At 43.8% G+C, this 20,234-nt stretch overlaps 2 protein-coding genes across 2 annotated transcripts in view; both read left to right on the top strand.

Annotated features, from left to right (window-relative positions):
- Window positions 1–20,234, top strand: part of gabrr2a (gamma-aminobutyric acid type A receptor subunit rho2a) — a gene marked incomplete at its 3' end in the record, with an annotated part of 90,371 nt that overhangs the window by 2,404 nt on the left and 67,733 nt on the right. The window contains exon 2 of the mRNA XM_079529008.1: window positions 8,723–8,946. Within this exon, the coding sequence (XP_079385134.1) occupies window positions 8,723–8,946 (224 nt within the window). The remainder of the gene's footprint in view (window positions 1–8,722; window positions 8,947–20,234) is intronic.
- LOC306942643 (sodium-dependent lysophosphatidylcholine symporter 1-B-like) lies at window positions 1,997–3,625 on the top strand (the record flags this gene model as incomplete). Its single annotated transcript, XM_079528651.1, has 1 exon — window positions 1,997–3,625. The coding sequence occupies one exon, from the start codon at window positions 1,997–1,999 to the stop codon at window positions 3,623–3,625; it is 1,629 nt and encodes a 542-aa protein (XP_079384777.1).

The raw sequence follows: 20,234 nt of genomic DNA, 5'->3' as shown, positions 1-20,234 counted from the left end.
CAAGCTTGTAGATCTGCTATTTTTGAAAAATAGTGAAAACGTGTGCAAATATTGTTAAATGTGTCTATATACTGTACATACATTCATGAATCCACCTGTTGACCGGCTGTCAGCATCAATCTATTTTTTTTGTTATATGTGACCATCATACGTATACCTCTGTATTACAAAAATACACTTCTTAGGCTCAGAAATGTAGTTTTCTATAACTTTTATTATTGAACTGTAATCCATCCAGGCCTATTGTATGAAATATAAAATTGTGCAAAAAATATATATATATATGTTCATTTTCGTTTCGAGAAATGTGCATAATTATTGCCTATAAACGTTCAACGGGACAGAGTGGGATATCCGATTTCTGCATTTAGTTATTTATTATTTAGGGTATTTAGTTTTTGTAAAGGTGGTTGTGACGAAAAGAGAGTCACAACCGCAAAGCTCTCTGTCTACCGAGCAATCTTCGTTCCTACTCTCACCTATATGGTCATGAAGTGTGGGTCATGACAGAAAGAATAAGGTCGCAAATACAAGCGGCCAAAATGAGTTTTCTTCGACGGGTGGCTGGCATCTCCCTTAGAGATAGGGTGAGAAGTTCAGTCACACGAGAGAGACTCGGAGTAGAACCGCTGCTCCTTCGCCTGGAAAGGAGCCAGATTAGGTGGTTCGGGGCATCTGGTTAGGATGCCTCTCGGGCGTCTCCCTATAGGGAAGTCTTCGACGCACGTACCACTGGGAGGAGGCCCCGGGGCAGACCAAGGCGCAGTTGGAGGAAACACATCGACTCACTGGCCTTGGAACGTCTCGGGATCCCCCAGGAGGAAGTCACTAATGTTGCTCTGGAGAGGGAAGTCTGGAGCACTCTGGTGGAGCTGTTGCCCCCGCGACCCGACTACGGATAAGCGGTTGAAGATGGATGGATGGTTTTAGGTCTTTGAATATGCAATTGTAGTCCAACGTGCGTGACGGTTAGACATCAACGTCTGCCTCATCAGAAAGGCGTATCTATACTTTGCCTCAAGTAATGGGGTTTGAGTACCTTATCAACCACTTCTATATTCTATACTCACCCCTGCAAGTTGATCGCTGCTGCCATCTAGTCTGGAAAACGCTAGCAGAGCATTGGTTCTTGATCCAGCAGGTTCATAATAAAGTGTTTAACCCCATTTAGACCTGAGGACGATTCTACAAATGCCTTCTAAATCCTGACAGTTTTCTGACATCTGACATTTTCATGTCAAGGACCCCCGAATATGTATGTAATCGGCCGCCGACCCCCGTCTGAAAATATGTTGTTCCAGGGGACCTTCCAGAAGATATGAGATATGAGTTAAAAATGTTCGTTCTGAAAGAAAATATACTCAAAGGTCTGCGCCACATTTTCACGATTTTTCAAAAATAGCAGAACTACAAGCTCATAGCGCGGCACTCGGTGCCGCGCTATGAGCTTGTAGGTCTGCTATTTTTCAATAGCTGAAGTATAACATAGTGCTTAAAACACCAAATGGGTAAAATCCACGCTGCATAAACAGGCAGCATGAATAGAGTGTATTATTGTTAGAGAGCATTTCACTCAGATAACTTGGAATGAACATGGTTGACCTAGAGATCCATATATGATCATGGGGGGCTGACGCCTTATCAGGGGACAGGCGTCATGGACTGACTCATTTGAGACTGGCGTCATGAACCGACACCGATAGATACCCCATGTTTGGGCGTAGATATTGTGGAAACTCCATATACGTCCATATGAGGATCTGTCGATGATGTCGTAATGTCATCAGCAGCTCTTCGTCTCATCATCACGCGAGGCTATTTCTTAAATAATATCCATATATGTCCCGCCGAGATGTATACGATCAAAAGGACCGCAGACTTTGCTAAGTGTTAAAAGCATCTGAAAGGCGTTATTTTTTATGCACCAAAATAAGAATTGTGGGTTTTGCCGTTCTTCACGGTGCAGCCATCTAAAAAGAGTCAAAGCCTTGTCGTCATGGCCAAAGGAGATCAGGGAGAGGAGCGGAATTCCAACGTGAGTTCTTTGAACGCACACGCGCCGGTCGGCTCAAAAAATGAAGCCTGCGCGCCGGCTGGGAATAAGCGAGCTCCGCGGAGCGGCGGGCTGTCGGTCTGCGCCAAACTGTGCTACGCCGCCGGCGGGGCGCCTCGCCAGATGGCCGGCTGCGCCCTGGGCTTCTTCCTGCAGATCTACCTGCTGGACGTGGCGAGGCTGGACGCCCACCGCGCCTCCGTCGTCCTGTTCGCGGGCTGCCTGTGGGCCGCCGCGATGGACCCCGTCGTGGGCTTCCTGGTCTCCCGCAGCCCGCGGATGGGGCCGCGGGCGGGGCGCATGCTGCCCTGGATCGGGCTGGCCACTCCTCTCGCCGCGCTGTCGTACGTCCTGGTGTGGTACGTTCCCCCCTTCGTGCGCGGCGGCGGCGGCAGCCTCGCCTGGCACCTGGCCTCCTACTGCCTCTACCAGACGCTGCAGACCTGCGTCGACGTGCCCTACGCGGCCCTCACCATGTTCCTCAGCGCCGAGCAGGGGGAGAGAGACTCGGCCACCGCCTACAGGATGACCGTCGAGGTTCTGGCCGTCGTGGTCGGCGCGGCCGTCCAGGGGCAGATCGTGGGCATGGGCGACGCGCCGTGCCTCCTCCTCCCGGCGTCCGATAATAATAACGCCACCGAGGAACTCGGTTCTTTCTTCCCGCTCGCCGCCGCCAACGACACGCTCTCCTCGCCTTTCTCCTTGGATGGCACGGAAGCCGCCTACGTGATCGCCTCGGGCGCCATCTCCGCCGTCTACTTTCTCTGCGCCGCGGTTCTGTTCTTTGGAGTGAGAGAGGTGGAGGAATCCCGCCGCACCCGCTCAGCAGAGCCCAGGCGGCCTTCTTTCTTCCTGGGAATCAGGATGATCATGGGGCACGGACCCTACGTCAAACTGGTCGCGGGCTTCCTCTTCGCGTCGCTGGCGTACAAGCTCCTGAACGGGAACTTTGCGCTCTTTTGCAGCTACACGCTGGGCTTCGGAAAGGACTTCAAGAACATCGTGCTGGTCGTCATGCTCTCCGCCGCCCTGACCGTCCCCTTCTGGCAGTGGTTCCAGACTCGCTTCGGTAAGAAGACGGCGGTTTACGCCAGCGGCGCGTCCGTCGTTCCCTTCTTGGTCCTGGTGGCGTGCGCGGAGAGCAACCTGACGGTCACCTACGTCGTCTCCGTCGCCGCCGGAGCGAGCGTGGCGGCGGCCTACCTGTTGCCGTGGTCGATGCTTCCCGACGCGCTGGACGACTTCAAGGTGCACAACCCCGAGTCCAGTGGCCACGAGGCCATCTTCTACTCCTTCTACATCTTCTCTGCCAAGCTAGCCTCCGGGGTCGCCCAGGGCATTTCCACGCTGAGCTTAGATTTCGCGGGCTACGTTCCTCGTTGCTGCTCGCAACCGGAGGAGGTGAATTTAGCCCTGAAGCTTTTGGTCTCCGCCGCGCCTGTCGCCCTCATTCTACTCAGCTTTGCCGTGTTCTATACTTATCCGATCGACGAGGAAACGAGGCAAGCCAACCGCAAACGGCTCCAGCAGCTGCAGGACAATGAAGCACATATTTCGGAGGATTCTGTCTAATAGTAGCAACGCTGACTGATGTTTCGTCGACTAAAACTAAGACGAAAAATGTGCGTCGACTACCTTTTTCCACTGACGAAAACGAAATGTACTAACTACATGAAAATTAAATATACTGACGATTTCGTCAACAAACAAAAACTAGACTAAAATGTTAGGAAGGGACTAGTGGACAAGAGATCCAGAATAAGTCATTTTACACTAGGTTGCATGCTGAAAATAGCAGATCGGCTATTTTCAGCAAGTGAAAATACGACGGCATCAAGGCCCGCCAAAATCGACTAGATTTAGTCGACTAAAACCTCATGACATTACAACACTACACATTCCGGGTGACTAAAATGTGACTAAAACTAAATGAAAACTTTTCAAAAGACTAAAACGTGACTAAAACTAAAATCAAAATGTGCTGCCAAAAGCAACACTGTGGTCCAGTTACATTGGTGCTTGCCTTCAAATATCTGTGTAGTGATACAGTGTCATGATGGTGACAGCCTTTTTGTCTCCACCAGGCCGAAGGCATGGGGATAGAGTATGTTTTGCACTCCGTCCGTCCGTCCGTCTGTGTGTCCGTCCGTCCGTCCGTGTGTCCGTTGCACACACACTCCCTGGATGCCACCGATGAACCTCTGCCCCAAAATTTCCAGAACGGCCTGTTATAGCGCCACCAGGAGGCCGCTTTGTGCAAAACAAGTTTTTGGACAGTACACCTACAGATTTTGTCCAAACATCACGCAAATTGGTACACAGTCTCTCTAGAGCCATTCAACCAAACGGGTCTTTCAGATTTCCCAGACTCCATCCTGATTGGCTAAGATTGGCTTCCAAAGTTCGCAGGAGTGCTCAGTTTCAAACAAAATGCTGCAAATCATGAACACATCGTGTGATTTCCGTGAAATTGCGCACGCACATTCCCACTCGGCCGAGGAAGAAATGCCACGTGAACATTTTCAACTCAGCCTCATGGTGGCGCTATAACTGGCCGAAAAGTGTTTTTACCTCTAACTGCACGGATCTGTGGATAACTTTGTATGCCAACTCCCTAGAGGCCAAGGAAAAACCTTTGCCTGGAATTTTTCACATCTGCTCTTTATAGCGCCACCAGGAGACCGACATAATTATGTAAAACACATTTTCTAATATTACTCCTTCAAATTGCACGCAAATCGGTACACATGCTCTCCATAGTCATGTAATCCACCTTCATTGCCTACGATTGGCTTCTAAACTTTTCAGGAGTAGCCCGCTTGGTACCCGTTTTGTACAAATCGCCACAACTATTCAACGCAGCGTCCGATTTCGGTGAAACTGTGCATGCATATTCCCACTAGGCTGAGGAAAAAATGCCACTTGACAGTTTTCAAATCAGCCTCATGGTGGCGCTACAACAGGCCAAGCGGTGTCTCACACGCACACACACACACACACACACACACACACACACACACACACACACACACACACACACACACACACACACAAAACATGATTATATTACTCCTAAACATTTTGCCAAACATCACACACACTCCTATCCTCCTGGTAGAGACCTGTGCCAAGAAGGGCACTTTTTCTAGTTATAAATGATTTAAACAGTGGATCTATTGGGTTGGTAGTCTAAGCATTTCCATCTAATCTCATCTCATCCACAAGCTCTACTAACTTGTACATCTGCTATTTTTGCTTCTGGGGGGGTCACTGGAACAACATATTTTCAGATGGGGGTCGACGACCAATTACATATATTGTTGGGGGTCCTTGATATGAGATAGTTTGAGAACCACTGACATAGAAATGTCAGATTTAGAAGACATTTTGTAGACTATAGCACTGCCCTGGGAGACTCTGTTCAACAAAGTATAAAGATTTAACCCATTAAAGGACAACTAGTTTTTTTCAACCAAGGTTCATGTTTTAGGTTGTTATTAGATAAAGTAAAAGATGAGTGTTGTGTTTTCTTCATTTGCTGCTTTCTTTCATTTTAGGGACTTTAGCTGTTTTTGACAGGGGCATTCGAGCATGGGGCTAAATATGTATTTTTTTAATACAATTTTTTAGCGATTTCTTTTTTTTATTATTTACTATAGTCCTACTAGACCCCAATAAATTACACCTGGCCACAAAAGATCACGAGATCTACTGAATGTGTCAAACTGACATATTGAGCCTATGACACATAGTCATAGGCACGGTAGCTTCCCCCCAGTAGGCTACCTTCACATTCAATAGATCCTGTGATCCTCTGTGGCCAGATGTAATTTCCTGGGGTCTAGTAGGACCAAAAATTAGCCCCATGCTTGAATGCCCCCGCCCCCCTGTCAAAAACAGCTAAAATCTCTAAAACTAAAGAAAGCAGCAAATGAAAAAAAAAATGAACCCTCATCTTTTACTTTCTCTAATAACAACCTAAAACATGAACCTTGGTAGAAAAAAACTAAAGTTGTCCTTTGCCGGGAACCGGGAAACCATCAGTGTCATTTTAGATTTCAGCTACCATGTATATTAGGGGTGGGACGATATGGGTTCCTCACGATACGATATATATCGTGATATTAGGCCCTCGATAACGATAATATCACGATATTCGATATATTGCGATATATCGATATATTGTATGAAATTTCATCAACGATATATCACAATATCTGCAACTACAAAATACTTGGAACTGAAAAAATGCAGCATTTTGTATTCCCACAAAGCTGTTTGGAGACTTTGGACAAATCACCATCCAGTAATTCAGTACTTCTGGTTGCTGTGGAATCTGAGTGGGATTTGCTTTATTTTAGCTGTCATTTCCTCCTTTTCTTTTTTTCCCGATATCGATATTTTAATAATCAATATCGATTATTTATCGCGGGAGGACGTATCGATATATATCGCCATATCAATATTTCAGCACACCCCTAATGTATATATACAGTATATACTGTAGCAACATGGCAGATTGACAAGCTCACAGCGTGTCTCTTGGTGCCATGCTGCGTGCTTGTACAGCTGCCATTTAAATGGCATAAATGATCCCTGGCACTAAACATTTTCAGAGGGGAGGTCTGCGGCCAAATATAATGTACAGTTGGAGGCCATCGATATTGTCCTTTTCTTTTTGCTGAGGTTTGCGTGATCTGCGCAAAAGGACAGTTAACCCATTTTGGGCGGGAACCCCTTTTGGTGTTTTAAACATTATGTTATAATTTAGCTATTGAAAAATAGCAGATCTACAAGCTCATAGCGCGCCACCGAGTGGCGCGCTACGAGCTTGTAGGTCTGCTATTTTTGAAAAATCGTGAAAATATTTATTTCAGAAAACTGGAGGATTTAGAAGGATTTTTTAAAATTTTGAGGTCAGGCCTAAATGGGTCAAATGATAAGGGACAATATCGGTGGCACCCAACTGTATAGTTTTTGAGGTGCTTGGCATGAAAATGTGAGAACTTATGACTTACTAGAATCGGCATCAGGTCTTAAGAACAACAGGATCTGTCGAGGTGACTCTGTAACTGACAGTGTAGCCTTATAGTCTACTACAAATGGAACCAAAGGACCCTTTTATAACAATAAACTCCAATGGAAATACAAATGGACTGTTTGTATTTGTGACCGGGTCTGGCAAATAGGCCCTCATCTCGACCAGAGTAATTTTTCAGTTTTTTACAGATTATTAAAGTACAGAATGTAAGCTTTCATATGATGTATCATTCAATGAAATTGGAAAATATTTGAAGGAGATATGACAATTTTAAAATGATTGTGCCGTTTTACCCAAAGCTGAGAAAATCCCCTTTGAATGTTCACAACATTTCAACACCTAGAGCTGGCTAGCCTACTTTGACTTAATTTGCCCAAATCAATAATCTGTTGGAATGAAAACCTTCTTCAACATTCAAGCTGTGTTAATATGAAAAAAAACGAAAATCACAAAAAAAAAAAATCAAGTTTATTTTAGATTTTCTGCCTTTTCATTATAGGCGAGATGAGGACCATTTTGCTAGACCTGGTCACATTTGTGTTTGGTTGTGTTTGTGCACTCTCAGGTAGCATATTCTCCAAGCCATTATATGTCGCTCCTCACGCACAGCTGTCGGTGCTGTAGACATTGGCTTGGCAGGTACAGTACAAAGAACATCTCTCATGTGTCAAAATCGCGGGCGTCCGCGGAATCGGGGTTCCCCGCGGAGGCTGCGTGGGGGGTCCGACTGTGCTATACTGTTAAATCAGTGGGTGTGCTCCGGTGTGCTCTGCTCTGCTCGCGTTTCGACTTAAACGCGTCTGGTTGCGTCCCCCCCCTCTATGGGTTTCGTAGAAAGGCAGCCAATCAGAATTACGCGTCAGTAATGACGATATGTCAACTCTATGTCAAAGTTTTCATGGGTATTCATAGACCAGTGTTTTTCAAGCCACTGGTAAAATAATAATATAATAAAACTATTAAAGGGGCATTCCACTCATTTTCAACATTTTACTATGTCATTAATGTACCTTAGAGCTGTTGTGTGGAAATAATAAAAAAAGTTCCCCCATTCTGTGTTTCCTAGAACTAGAGGTCTGAAAAAAATCATTAACATGGTGAAACACATCTTGATGATGTCATCAAGATGCGTTTCACCATGTTAATGTTTTTTTTCATAATTACAGTTCTAGGAAACACAGAATGGGGGGACTTTTTTATTATTTCCACCCCAACAGCTCTAAGGTACATTAATGACATAGTAAAATGTTGAAAATGGGTGGTTTTCCCCTTTAAGGGCATTTTGTCTATAATTTCAGTTCGTTTTAATTAGTTTTGTAAATCAGTTTTTATTTCGTTTTCGTCATTTCGTCAGTTTTCGCCATTTTGTCAGTTTTCGTCATTTCGTCAGTTTTCGTCAACTCTAATAATAATAACCCTTTGCTCCGTACCCCCCCCCCCCCCCCCTTCAAGTTTCAAATGTACACACATATTTCGAAAACAGCCGATCTACAAGCTCACAATGCGTCGCATCGCGACGCATTGTGAGCTTGTAGATCGGCTGTTTTCAAATGGCCAAAATGTACGTCACCAGAGGCCCTCAAGGGGAAACGCTTAACCCTTTGCTCCGTACCGCCCCCTGGCTGCAGGACTTCACCATGACGCTGTACCTGAGACACTACTGGAAGGACGAGCGTCTGTCCTTCACCAGCTCCACCAACAAGAGCATGACGTTCGACGGCCGCTTGGTCAAGAAGATCTGGGTGCCCGACGTCTTCTTCGTCCACTCCAAGCGGAGCTTCATCCACGACACCACCACCGACAACATCATGATCCGCGTGTTCCCCGACGGCCACGTCCTCTACAGTCTGAGGTGAGTCGTCGGTTGGTGGAGAAAGTATACTCACATTTATGTTACTTAAAGTGTAAGACCACTTTTTTTTAGGTTTGGGTTCTAAAGTTACCTTGCCATATGATGTAACTCCAAATGTGGACAAGAAATTTAAAAAAAGAAATGTTCCAGTGATTAGAAATTGATAATTCAAAATATGCTCCTCATTGACTTCCATGAGGAAAAACAGCTCTCAAAGTCATTATTTTAGTACGCAAACAAACACAAACTAAGTTGATTCAGAGAATATAGAGCATCACCAAAACTCATGTGGTTTTATTTTTTGTGTCTATTTCTCGCTCAAATGTTTTCAAAACCTTTTTTGAGAGCAATGTTTAAATGTAAATGACATTGTGTGTCTCTTGTGTGTGTGTGTGTGTGTGCGTGCGTGCGCGTGCGTGTGTGTGTGTGTGCGTGCGTGCGTGCGTTTGTGTGTTTACACGGCTGTCATGTTGGAAACACCTGGTAAATCAAGCGGGGCGCAGCTGGTGCTCAGAGGGTTTGATTAGGCAGAGTTCTGTTATAGAGCGGAGCGGTCATTATCAAGACATAACTCACCGCTGAATTCAGCGATTGACCAATCAGAATCAAGCATTCAACCCAAGCCATGGAATAATTGTCGATACCGAATTGCAGCCAATGGGCAGTATTATGCGTGTCTTAAGTACCAGGTCTTAAAGGACCACTTCACCACTTTTCAACTTCTCTTCCTATAATTGGTCCTAACTAATGTTCATGATAAAATACCACCATTTTTTCCTACTCAGTCTGTGTCTCATAGGAAGGCTGTGGGCAGTCCAGAAACCCGTCCACCAGTGACATCATCGATGGTGAATCCAAGCTAATAGAAACGGCAGGCTTTCTTTTCCTGAAAAGTTGCAATGCAAAAGTTGAAGCCATCGTTCTCACGATGGCTGAATCTAAATATATTTAAAAACAAATCTTGTTTAAAAAAAAATCTGCCTAGTGATGATGTCACTGATGGACGGGTGTCCGAACTGCCCAAAGCCCTCCTATGAGACACAGACTGAGTAGGAAAGAATGGTGGTGTTTTATAATGAACATTAGTGAGGACCAATTATATGAGATGTTGAAAAGTGGTGAAGTGGTCCTTTAAGTTAAGTAATAAGACCTGGTACTTAAGACACGCATAATACTGCCCAGTGTCTCTAATAAGAAGGGTTTTCCATTTTGCCCTGTCAGGGGCTCGAGGGGTGTGGTACAGTATGTTGCCGTATACTGCTCTTTTTAATGCTCCCATCCTCTTCAATAAATTGTCTACACTTCACCCCGAGTGGAATATTAACCCATTTTGGGCGGGAACCCCTTTTGGTGTTAGCATTAAGTTATAGCTATTGAAAAATAGCAGATCTACAAGCTCATAGCGCGCCACCGAGTGGCGCGCTACGAGCTTGTAGGTCTGCTATTTTTGAAAAATCGTGAAAATATTCATTTCAGAAAACTGGAGGATTTAGGATTTTATTTCGAGGTCAGGCCTAAATGGGTTAATATTTCCCATTATACGGTAAACTAGAAAAAGTGTGCTTTACAGTCGGGCCGGGTTGCCTGCCCAGGGCCGACAAAGGTGGGTGGCAAATCAATTGGAATGGGATATGAAAAATCTGACTTGACAAAAATTAAATCAATACAACAGAGTTGCGTGGAGTGCAGTACTATTACACATACTGTATGTACTGTATGAGAGGCTGTTTGGGGCGTAGAGAACACAAATCTTGCTTTCCAACACATTAAAACCATTTGTTTTTTATAATACACAGCAAATATCCATAGAATCAATTTAACTAAGGGTCCATTTTTGCACACGCTCAGCAGTGTTTCCCCTAGCCAGAACGAGTGTGAGCTATTTGTTTTGTGCCCAGTATTTTTTGTGTCCAGCAACACTGCGCCAATAGCAGCACAAAAAAACGTAGTTCCATGTGACAGACGGGTCAAAGTTAAACAAAAGTTGCACTATATGGGAGAAATGGGTCAACAATACATATGACTTGTGGATTAATTTATGTTTAATGAGTGGCCCCCAGTGTCCCCCACCTAATGACCGGAACTATACTTAACACATTGTCTGCTGTTAACGTATATGTCTGTTTTCAGTGGCGTGCACAGATAGACACTAGGGGGTGCTAGAGCACCACCTGCCCTTGCACTCTGGACAGAAACTGTAGGCCTACAGTGTACAGTATGTGGACCATGGTGACATCAATCAATAAGGGCCTTTCTCTGCCCCACCTCTCTCCCTTTGTTTATATTGTGTTTTAGGATCCAAGATGGCCGCAGCACCAGGGGGGGGTGGGGCGGAGGTGAGCGGGCGGGGTCGACATATGCCCTTACTGGGCTGCGTTCACACATTCAAGACACTTGTCTTGTGTCTGTGTATAAATGGCCGCTCCAATGCATTTCCAATGGAAGCCCATATGGTTTGACCAAACATTTTGTTTGATGGGGGAGAGAGGGGGTAGAACACATCCATCAAAGCTGTGTTCAGACACAAGTCAGGTGTCAAACACAAGGCAAGTGTCTTGAATGCAGCCCATTAAGGTCATATGTCGACCCCGCCCGCTCACCTCCGCCCCACCCCCTCCTGGTGCTGCGGCCATCTTGGATCCTAAAACACAATATAAACAAAGGGAGAGAGGTGGGGCCGAGAAAGGCTTGATTTAAAAAAAAGCTTATAATATATTGTTTATGCCCCAAAATCTATAAATCTCCCACTATTAAGGCAACCGGCCGGTTCCACACGCTGCACAAGGTGCCCTTTTTTCACTTGAGCACCTGCCCCTCTAAATGTCTGTGCACGCCACTGTCTGTTTTATATTGCTTTATAGATCTGAAACGGCACGGTGAAAGACCAACTTTTAGCCCTGAGCCGGTTGCTTGGCAACACCTTGCGCACGGAACGTGCTCGCGCATGCATAGACTACTGTTAATGGTTAATGTGGTTAAACGCTAACGTGACATGGATGCGTTCCAGGTCTCAATGGGTGATCAGACGTCCGAGGTTCGGATCTGACTTCTGATTTTTCATCGCATCGCGATTGAAATATAAACATTTCTCGAGAACGATAGCTAGAGCTAACAAGTGTTAATATTGACCAAAACCAGAGCAGAACTCCCACCACGGGACTCATGCAGTCAATTAATACCATTGCAAACACTATATTAATGGCAAGTATTTCCAAAATTCTAAACTAACCCTTTAAGTGGAAAAACTGTCACGATAGGTTACAAAAAACACCCGCGATTAGTTGCAGATAAATAAAAAAAAAAGATAATATAATTTGTTGGCAACAAATTCATTACTGTGGCGGTCGGCAGGGCAGGTTTTTATGGCGGCCCGCCACAATGATGCATACAGGGGAAACAGAAGTAAAATTATATGTTTGATTTGCAAGCAGGGAGTGGGACCTTTAAATTCTAATGCTGGACGCCAAGCAGTTCAACTGCATTTTGCTTGTGCGCTTAATGACTGCAATCCTTCTCTCTGGAGTGGTTTGTTTGTGTGGAGCGGTCTCAGCATTATGGCTATAGATGTTGTGTTCTAATTAGAGGTGGTATATCGTTTCTATCGGGTGGAAACCTATTATGTCCCAAAACTGTTACTTGTCAGCGTTGAAATTCAAAAACAGCAAAAGTAAGCAGATCTGCAAGCTCAAAACGCAACGCTAAATGTGTTTTGATGCTTTTGTTTGACGCTGTAGTATGATCAAGTGGAGCGTTAATTTGCGACAAAAACAAAAACAAACGTGGTTTCTGCCCAACATCGATGATATGATCTTTGTCGTGGACTCGTGGGCAACACCAGCCGTGCTTTTCTGAATGCCGACCCTTTCCAAACTCAAAAGTATCGAGCCCTATAGCAGGTTTCATCCCACGAGGGAGTAATCAATCACGTATACAAAAGACTGCAAAAGACCAGTGGTGCAGGACAAAGTACTCAACTCCAGTACTTACAGTATATATGTAGTCAAATATTACTTCATGTGAAAGTTGCTTGGTCAAATTTGTGCTGGAGTTAAAGTACTGTCTGTAATAATACAAATGACAGATCTACAAGCTCACAACGTGGCTCATCTTACTGCATTGTGAGCTTGTAGATCTGCTATTTTCACTAGAGTGTATGTGAAATAGGGCCTAGAGTTAAAGGATTCTTACCGTAATATCTGATATATATTATTATCCAAAAACCAGTGGTAGAGGCCGTAGTCTGAAAACCCACCTTTTCAGACTCCATCATGGCCCGTAGCACTTACCCTACCCCCTTAGATAGCACTTTTTAGACTTAGATAGCATTTGAAACAGACTTATAGCATGTCATGTAGACAGCACAATGTAGACAGCACAATAATTGTGCTGTCTATCACTCCATTCTCATCTCACGCCTCAAATCCACCCTTGGAATCACTGACACTGCCCTCTCCTGGTTCCAATCATACCTCACTGACAGACACCATTTTATCACTCACATCACCTGTCACCCACGGCGTCCCCCAAGGCTCAGTACTTGGTCGCCTGCTCTTTATTCTCTACATGCTCCCCCTTGGTCAGATACTCCGCAGGCACGGCCTCCGCTTTCACTGTTATGCCGATGACACACAACTCTATCTCCTCTCCAAAACCATCGCCGCCATCACCCACTCCACCCTCACCTCCTGCCTGACTGACATTAAAACATGGATGCAAACAAACTTTCTAAAACTCAACTGCAATAAATCTGAAATCCTCATCATTGGCCCCGACTCACTCACCCGCTCCTCTCATGATTTCTCCCTCACTATTGATGGCTCCACTGTCACCCCCTCCACCCGAGTCCGTAACCTCGGTGTCATTCTTGACCCCACCCTCTCCTTCCAGCCCCATGTCAACCAGATCACCAAAACTGCCTTTTTTCACCTCCGCAACATTGCCGCCTTCGTCCCATGCTATCCCACACTGCCACTGAGACACTCATTCATTCCTTCATCACATCCAGACTCGACTACTGCAATAGCCTCCTGTACGGCGTCACCACCAAGGTTCTCAAAAAACGGCAGTATGTGCAAAACTCTGCCGCCCGCCTGCTCACCAGAACCCGATCTAGGGACCACATCACACCTGTCCTCCGTGAACTGCACTGGCTCCCAGTCAAATTCAGAATTGACTTCAAACTACTCACCATCACCTACAAAGCCCTCAACAACCAGGCCCCCCCCTCTACCTCTCTGAACTCATACAACGCCATGCCCCCACCCGCTCCCTCAGGTCAAGCACTGCCAACCTACTGGAACCCCACAAGTCCAACAAAATAACCTGGGGTGACAGGGCCTTCGCAGTGGCCGCCCCCTCACTGTGGAACTCACTCCCAGCCCACATCAGAGCTGCCCCCACCTTTGACATGTTCAAAAGCACACTCAAAACCCACCTTGTCAGACTGGCTTTCCTTTTTGATTTATTTTTCTAGTTTTAACCTTTTAACCTTTGAACTAGTTCTCTAATAAAATTGTTTTTACTTCTTTCTGTAAAGCGACTTTGGGTACCTTGAAAAGCGCTATATAAATCCTATATATTATTATTTATTATTAATTGCATTGTATGTAGTCATAGCACTTCATAGTACATATGTATAGAATAGTATAGGGGGTGCATACTTAGTTTAGACTAGTCATTGGTAGTATATAGGACAGTTAACCCATTTTGGGCAGGAACCCCTTTTGGTGTTTTAAACATTGTTATAATTTAGCTATTTTTGAAAAGTGGAGGATTTAGAAGGATTTTTTAAAAATGTTGAGGTCAGGCCTAAATGGGTCAAATGATAAGGGACAATATCGGTGGCACCCAACTGTATGTATAGTTTATATGTATAGTGTCATTATATAGATATGTTCTAGTTACAGTACGTTCTTAGCTTACGCATGTTTCATGATAAATGCTTTTTTATATATGTGATGTATTCCCATGCTTTTTGTTCTTGCTTAATGTAAGTCACTCTGGATTAAGAGCGTCTGCTAAATAGGGGTGGGACGATATGGGTTCCTCACGATACGATATATATCGCGATATTAGGCCCTCGATAACGATAATATCACGATATTCGATATATTGCGATATTTGCGATATATCGATATATTGTATGACATTTCATCAACGATATATCACAATATCTGCAACTACAAAATACTTGGAACTGAAAAAATGCAGCATTTTGTATTCCCACAAAGCTGTTTGGAGACTGGACAAATCACCATCCAGTAATTCAGTACTTGGTTGCTGTGGAATCTGAGTGGGATTTGCTTTATTTTAGCTGTCATTTCCTCCTTTTCTAAACATGTTGTTCATCACTTAATTATGAACAACATTTCAAAAAAAAGAAAAAGTTTTGTTTTTCCCGATATCGATATTTTATTAATCAATATCGATTATTTATCGCGGGAGGACGTATCGATATATATATCGCCATATCGATATTTCAGCACACCCCTACTGCTAAATGCCGCCTAAATTGTAATTGTAGAGGCGAAATAAGTGGTACCAGTCGTAGAGGCGGTAAAGTAAAAAACTGTACTTAAGTACAGTATACATGAGTAAATGTACTTAGTTAGCGTACACGGCTGACTGGATACAGCTCATTATTCAATTGGTCCTATAGAACTCCACAAAACAGATCCGTTGCTTTGTTCAGCGAAACACAATCAAAGACATTGTGTCCGTCTTTCCCAGACGCACAACTTTATGAAGCGATTGCTTTTTCCATCTCCCTTCCACCAAGACAATGTTCAATGACCATGAAAGAAACTGAGAAAGAGAGAAACAAAAGAGAAACAAAGGCTGTCACTTCATAAAGCTGTTCCAGGGAAAATGTCTGGAGTTCTGTGACGTACTGTATAAACGTCAAGAACGCTTTGATTGATTGATTGAATATTTTATTAGGCAACATATAAATGCAAACAGCACAATGTACAGTCAGGCATTTTTTTGTCCGAAAAAGGATTACACCGAAGAAAGACCTTGCGGCCTTGTTTCCATTCGGGTCCCATCCACTCACACATGACATGAATAATAATGTAACACACTAACAACAGTTGATATAACAGCATATCAATTTCCTCTAAACATGAAATATACAGTATGCATAGGTTGGGGCTGAAGTGAATCGGAAGGGGATTATTAGTATAAAGAGGCTGGGGCGATCACCTCCTCTCCCTTTGACCTGCTGATAGGTGAATTTTTAGGCCTGTCTTGAAGGAAGCCAGAGATTTGTTTGTTTTGAGAGATGGGGGGAGGGCATTCCACACCTGGGTAGCAGTGCTTTGAAAGGTGAATTTGCCCATATTTGTTTTATAAATGGGTGGCACCAGATCGTTGTTCACGCTCCCTCTAGTATTATGGCTGTGGGTATTGCTCACTTTTAATTACAAGTAATTAGTCAAGTAAGTGGGTACTGAGGGCATGGACCCAAAAGAAAAATGTCACGTTTGCCCGGGACCCAAACCAGTGAAAATTGCAGATCTACAAGCACACAACGTGTGGCTTCGCGCCACGTTGCGAGCTTGTAGATCGGCTATTTTCAGTCCTTCTCTTAAACCTTTGATTTATTTATGGAAATTATTCGATTTTCTTTTTAAATGTATTTTTCCAAATACTTGAAGGAATTGTTTTTAATTGATGAAAAGTTGTGATTGTTTTGTTTAAACTTTTTAAAATGTGTCTTTTAGATGTAGGAAACGGGAAAAAGGGGGATATTTACTCGCCACACGTAAAAATCGGTCCGCGACCCCCACATGTACAGTATACCGACCCACTGTTTGAGGTGCAAACGACACAGCACACAGAGTTTGAGAGATGGATCATATTATACACTATACAGTGAAATAGATTTTTCTGCCCTAGCGCTAAATCATGGTTAACTTATCGTATAGTGCACGGAGACCTGGAGAACATGAAAAATAAAGAGGGGTTGTCCAAATATTCATTCGTTCAGCTATTTTCGGGGCGCAACCCTGCACTCTATATCTACTGGAGATGTGTTGCATACGGCATGTACAGATAATTTTCAATAAATCATTCAAAAACGCGATTCTGCCATAGAGAACCCTATTTACTACATTGAAATGCCTTGAATCTGGCAAAGAGTTAACTAAGCATTATGTTATACTTTAGCTATTGAAAAATAGCAGATCTACAAGCTCATAGCGCGCCACCGAGTGGTGCGCTATGAGCTTGTAGATCTGCTATTTTTTTTAAATCCCGAAAATGCGGCACAAATCTTTGAATATATATTCTTTCAGAGCGAACGTTTTTTTTATTTCGATGTCAGGCCTAAATGGGTTAATTGGCAGGAAAAAGTTTGAGAACCAGTGTACTAGGAAACTAGGGTGTGTGCTGCTGTAGCTAGAAGAATTGACAATAAATAGATACATGCCATTTCTAATTCCTACAGAACATACAGGCCTGTGTCAGGCTGCAGCGCTGCACACACCTCCCCGACGATCCACACCGCCTCTTCACTCTCTCTCCTATCCATCACCTGAGCAATTTAACCCCTCTTGGGCGGGAACCCCTTTTGGTGTTTTAAGCATTATGTTGTACTTTAGCTGTTGAAAAATAGCAGATCTACAAGCTCGTAGCGCGGCAGGTCTGCTATTTTTGAGAAAATCGTGAAAATGTGGCCCAAATGTTTGAATATATTCTTTCAGAGCGAACGTTTTTAACTCAACTCTTTGCTTCTGGGGGGGGGGGGGGGGGGGGTCCCTGGAACAACATATTTTGAGATGGGGGTCGGCAGCCAATTAGATATGATTGTGGGGCTCCTTAACATGAACAAGTTTGAGAACGACTGACATGGGTTTTTCAGAAAACTGTCAGGATTTAGAAGGCATTTGTAGAATAAAGCTCATGTCTAAATGGGTTAAGCAGAAATGCTGATGAAAATACAACCTACCGCCTACCGTATTAAACCAAATATCCAAACTGCCTAATTGGCCACGGCGCACCGTAGCCCCCGCTAGGTTGTTACCTTAAGAGTTTTCAAAACGTGGTGTGTGTGTGTGTGTGTGTGCACGTGCGCGTGCATGTGCGCGCGTGTGCGTGTGGTGATGCGAGTGGGTTGTTGACATTATTTTAACGAGCGTCCTCGTTAGACTGGCATTCTTATAAATATTCATTGCTGCCATGACGGCAGGCCAAAGAGTCCAGCACAACATGGCGAGTTTCGTATATAAGCGTCAGTCACCGAAATGAGCTTAAAATATGAACGGAGAGAATGCAGAGGATGATTCCATCTTTTATTTATGAGCCAGAGATAAAGAGAGAGACATGCATGCGTTGGACTTAACCCATTAAGACCGGAAAAAAAACATTTGTGTGTCGTTTTAGATTTGAGCCAAAAGGCATTATTTTATACCGGTACTTTGGTTTTTCTACAATAGGAGATATACAAGCTCATAGCTTGTAGATCTGCTTTTTTTATTTTGTTTTTTGTGAAAACATGTGCATATTTTTTTAATGTAATGTATTATTTGTTTTTACCTCCAATATTTACTTCTGGGCGTCCCTGGAACAAAATATTCTCAGATGGGGGTCAGCGGCCAAATACAGTACATATAACATCTGGGGTCCTTGACTGGGTTCGAGAGCCACTCGGATGGACATTTTCAGAAAACTGATAGGATTTAACAGAGATTTTGTAGAATTGGCCTCAGGTCGTAATGGGTTAAAAACAGAAGTACAAACGGGTACCCAGACTTCATTCCCGCATGGCTCCTCATCCGGTTGTCCTCTTTGGTCCTGAGATAGAGACTGAATGTCCTCTTTGGTCCTGAGATAGAGACAGAATGTCCTATTTGGTCCTGAGATAGAGACTGAATGTCCTCTTTGGTCCTGAGATAGAGACAGAATGTCCTCTTTGGTCCTGAGATAGAGACTGAATGTCCTCTTTGGTCCTGAGATAGAGACTGAATGTCCTCTTTGGTCCTGAGATAGAGACTGAATGTCCTCTTTGGTCCTGAGATAGAGACTGATGTCCTCTTTGGTCCTGAGATAGAGACTGAATGTCCTCTTTGGTCCTGAGATAGAGACTGAATGTCCTCTTTGGTCCTGAGATAGAGACTGAATGTCCTCTTTGGTCCTGAGATAGAGACTAAATGTCCTCTTTGGTCCTGAGATATAGACTGAATGTCCTCTTTGGTCCTGAGATAGAGACTGAATGTCCTCTTTGGTCCTGCGATAGAGACAGAATGTCCTCTTTGGTCCTGAGATAGAGACTGAATGTCCTCTTTGGTCCTGAGATAGAGACTGAATGTCCTCTTTGGTCCTGAGATAGAGACTGAATGTCCTCTTTGGTCCTGAGATAGAGACTGAATGTCCTCTTTGGTCCTGAGATAGAGACTGAATGTCCTCTTTGGTCCTGAGATAGAGACGGAATGTGAAAAACAGGGATACAATTTGCAGGGTAGTGATATCATATTATGGCTACACTAAAACTAGAATAAAAGTGTGTGTTTAGGTTCCCCTGGTTGCAGAATCAGAGGTTCTCAAATGCGTCTTCTGTGACTAAAAAAACATTGCATGGATGCACCTGGGACGTATCCTCAGTGAGGTATCCTGAGGTCAACGGGGTTTCGGGTCTCTCAACATCATACCCCTCACTCAGGCGACCCAGCCGGGAGTGATCAAGTCCCGACTTACGTCCCAGTAGCCAGTGGTGGAAAAAGTACAAAAATATTTTACTTAAGTAAAAGTACTGATTCTCTACTTGAGAATTACTTAAGTAAAAGTACCCATTAAGAAAGTTATTTAAGTAAAAGTATAAAAGTACCTCAAATTAAATGTACTTAAGTACAAAAAGTACCCGGTGTAAAATGTACTTGAGTATAAAAGTAAAAAGTACAACATGGTTTTCAAAAGGCCTACAAAGAAATTAAGTCCAAAAGTGGCTTTATTTCAACACTCGTCTCGAAACTGGCCATTCATTATCAATGGCATTTAATGTATGTGATTGATTGATTGATTGATTGATTGATTGATTGATTGATTGATTGATTGATTGATTGATTGATTGATTGATTGATCGATTGATCGATTGATTGATTGATTGATTCTTTATTTAAGTGTCATGCTTCCGAAGAAGCCCAGCCCATATGGACTTACAGGACACTTTTTACAGTTTACATAAACAATTACAATAAACCGACATGACGGTTTGCAAACAATGATCAAGTGAATACCAAACTGACACTCCTGTTCCTTACGAGGCAGATTACATCATATACAACATAAAA

The sequence above is a fragment of the Electrona antarctica genome, assembly GCF_951216825.1.
Source record: "Electrona antarctica genome assembly, chromosome: 18".
NCBI classification, from domain to species: Eukaryota; Metazoa; Chordata; class Actinopteri; order Myctophiformes; family Myctophidae; genus Electrona; species Electrona antarctica.
The sequence above is the reverse complement of the archived record's forward strand: the minus strand, read 5'-3'. Positions and strand labels throughout refer to the sequence as shown.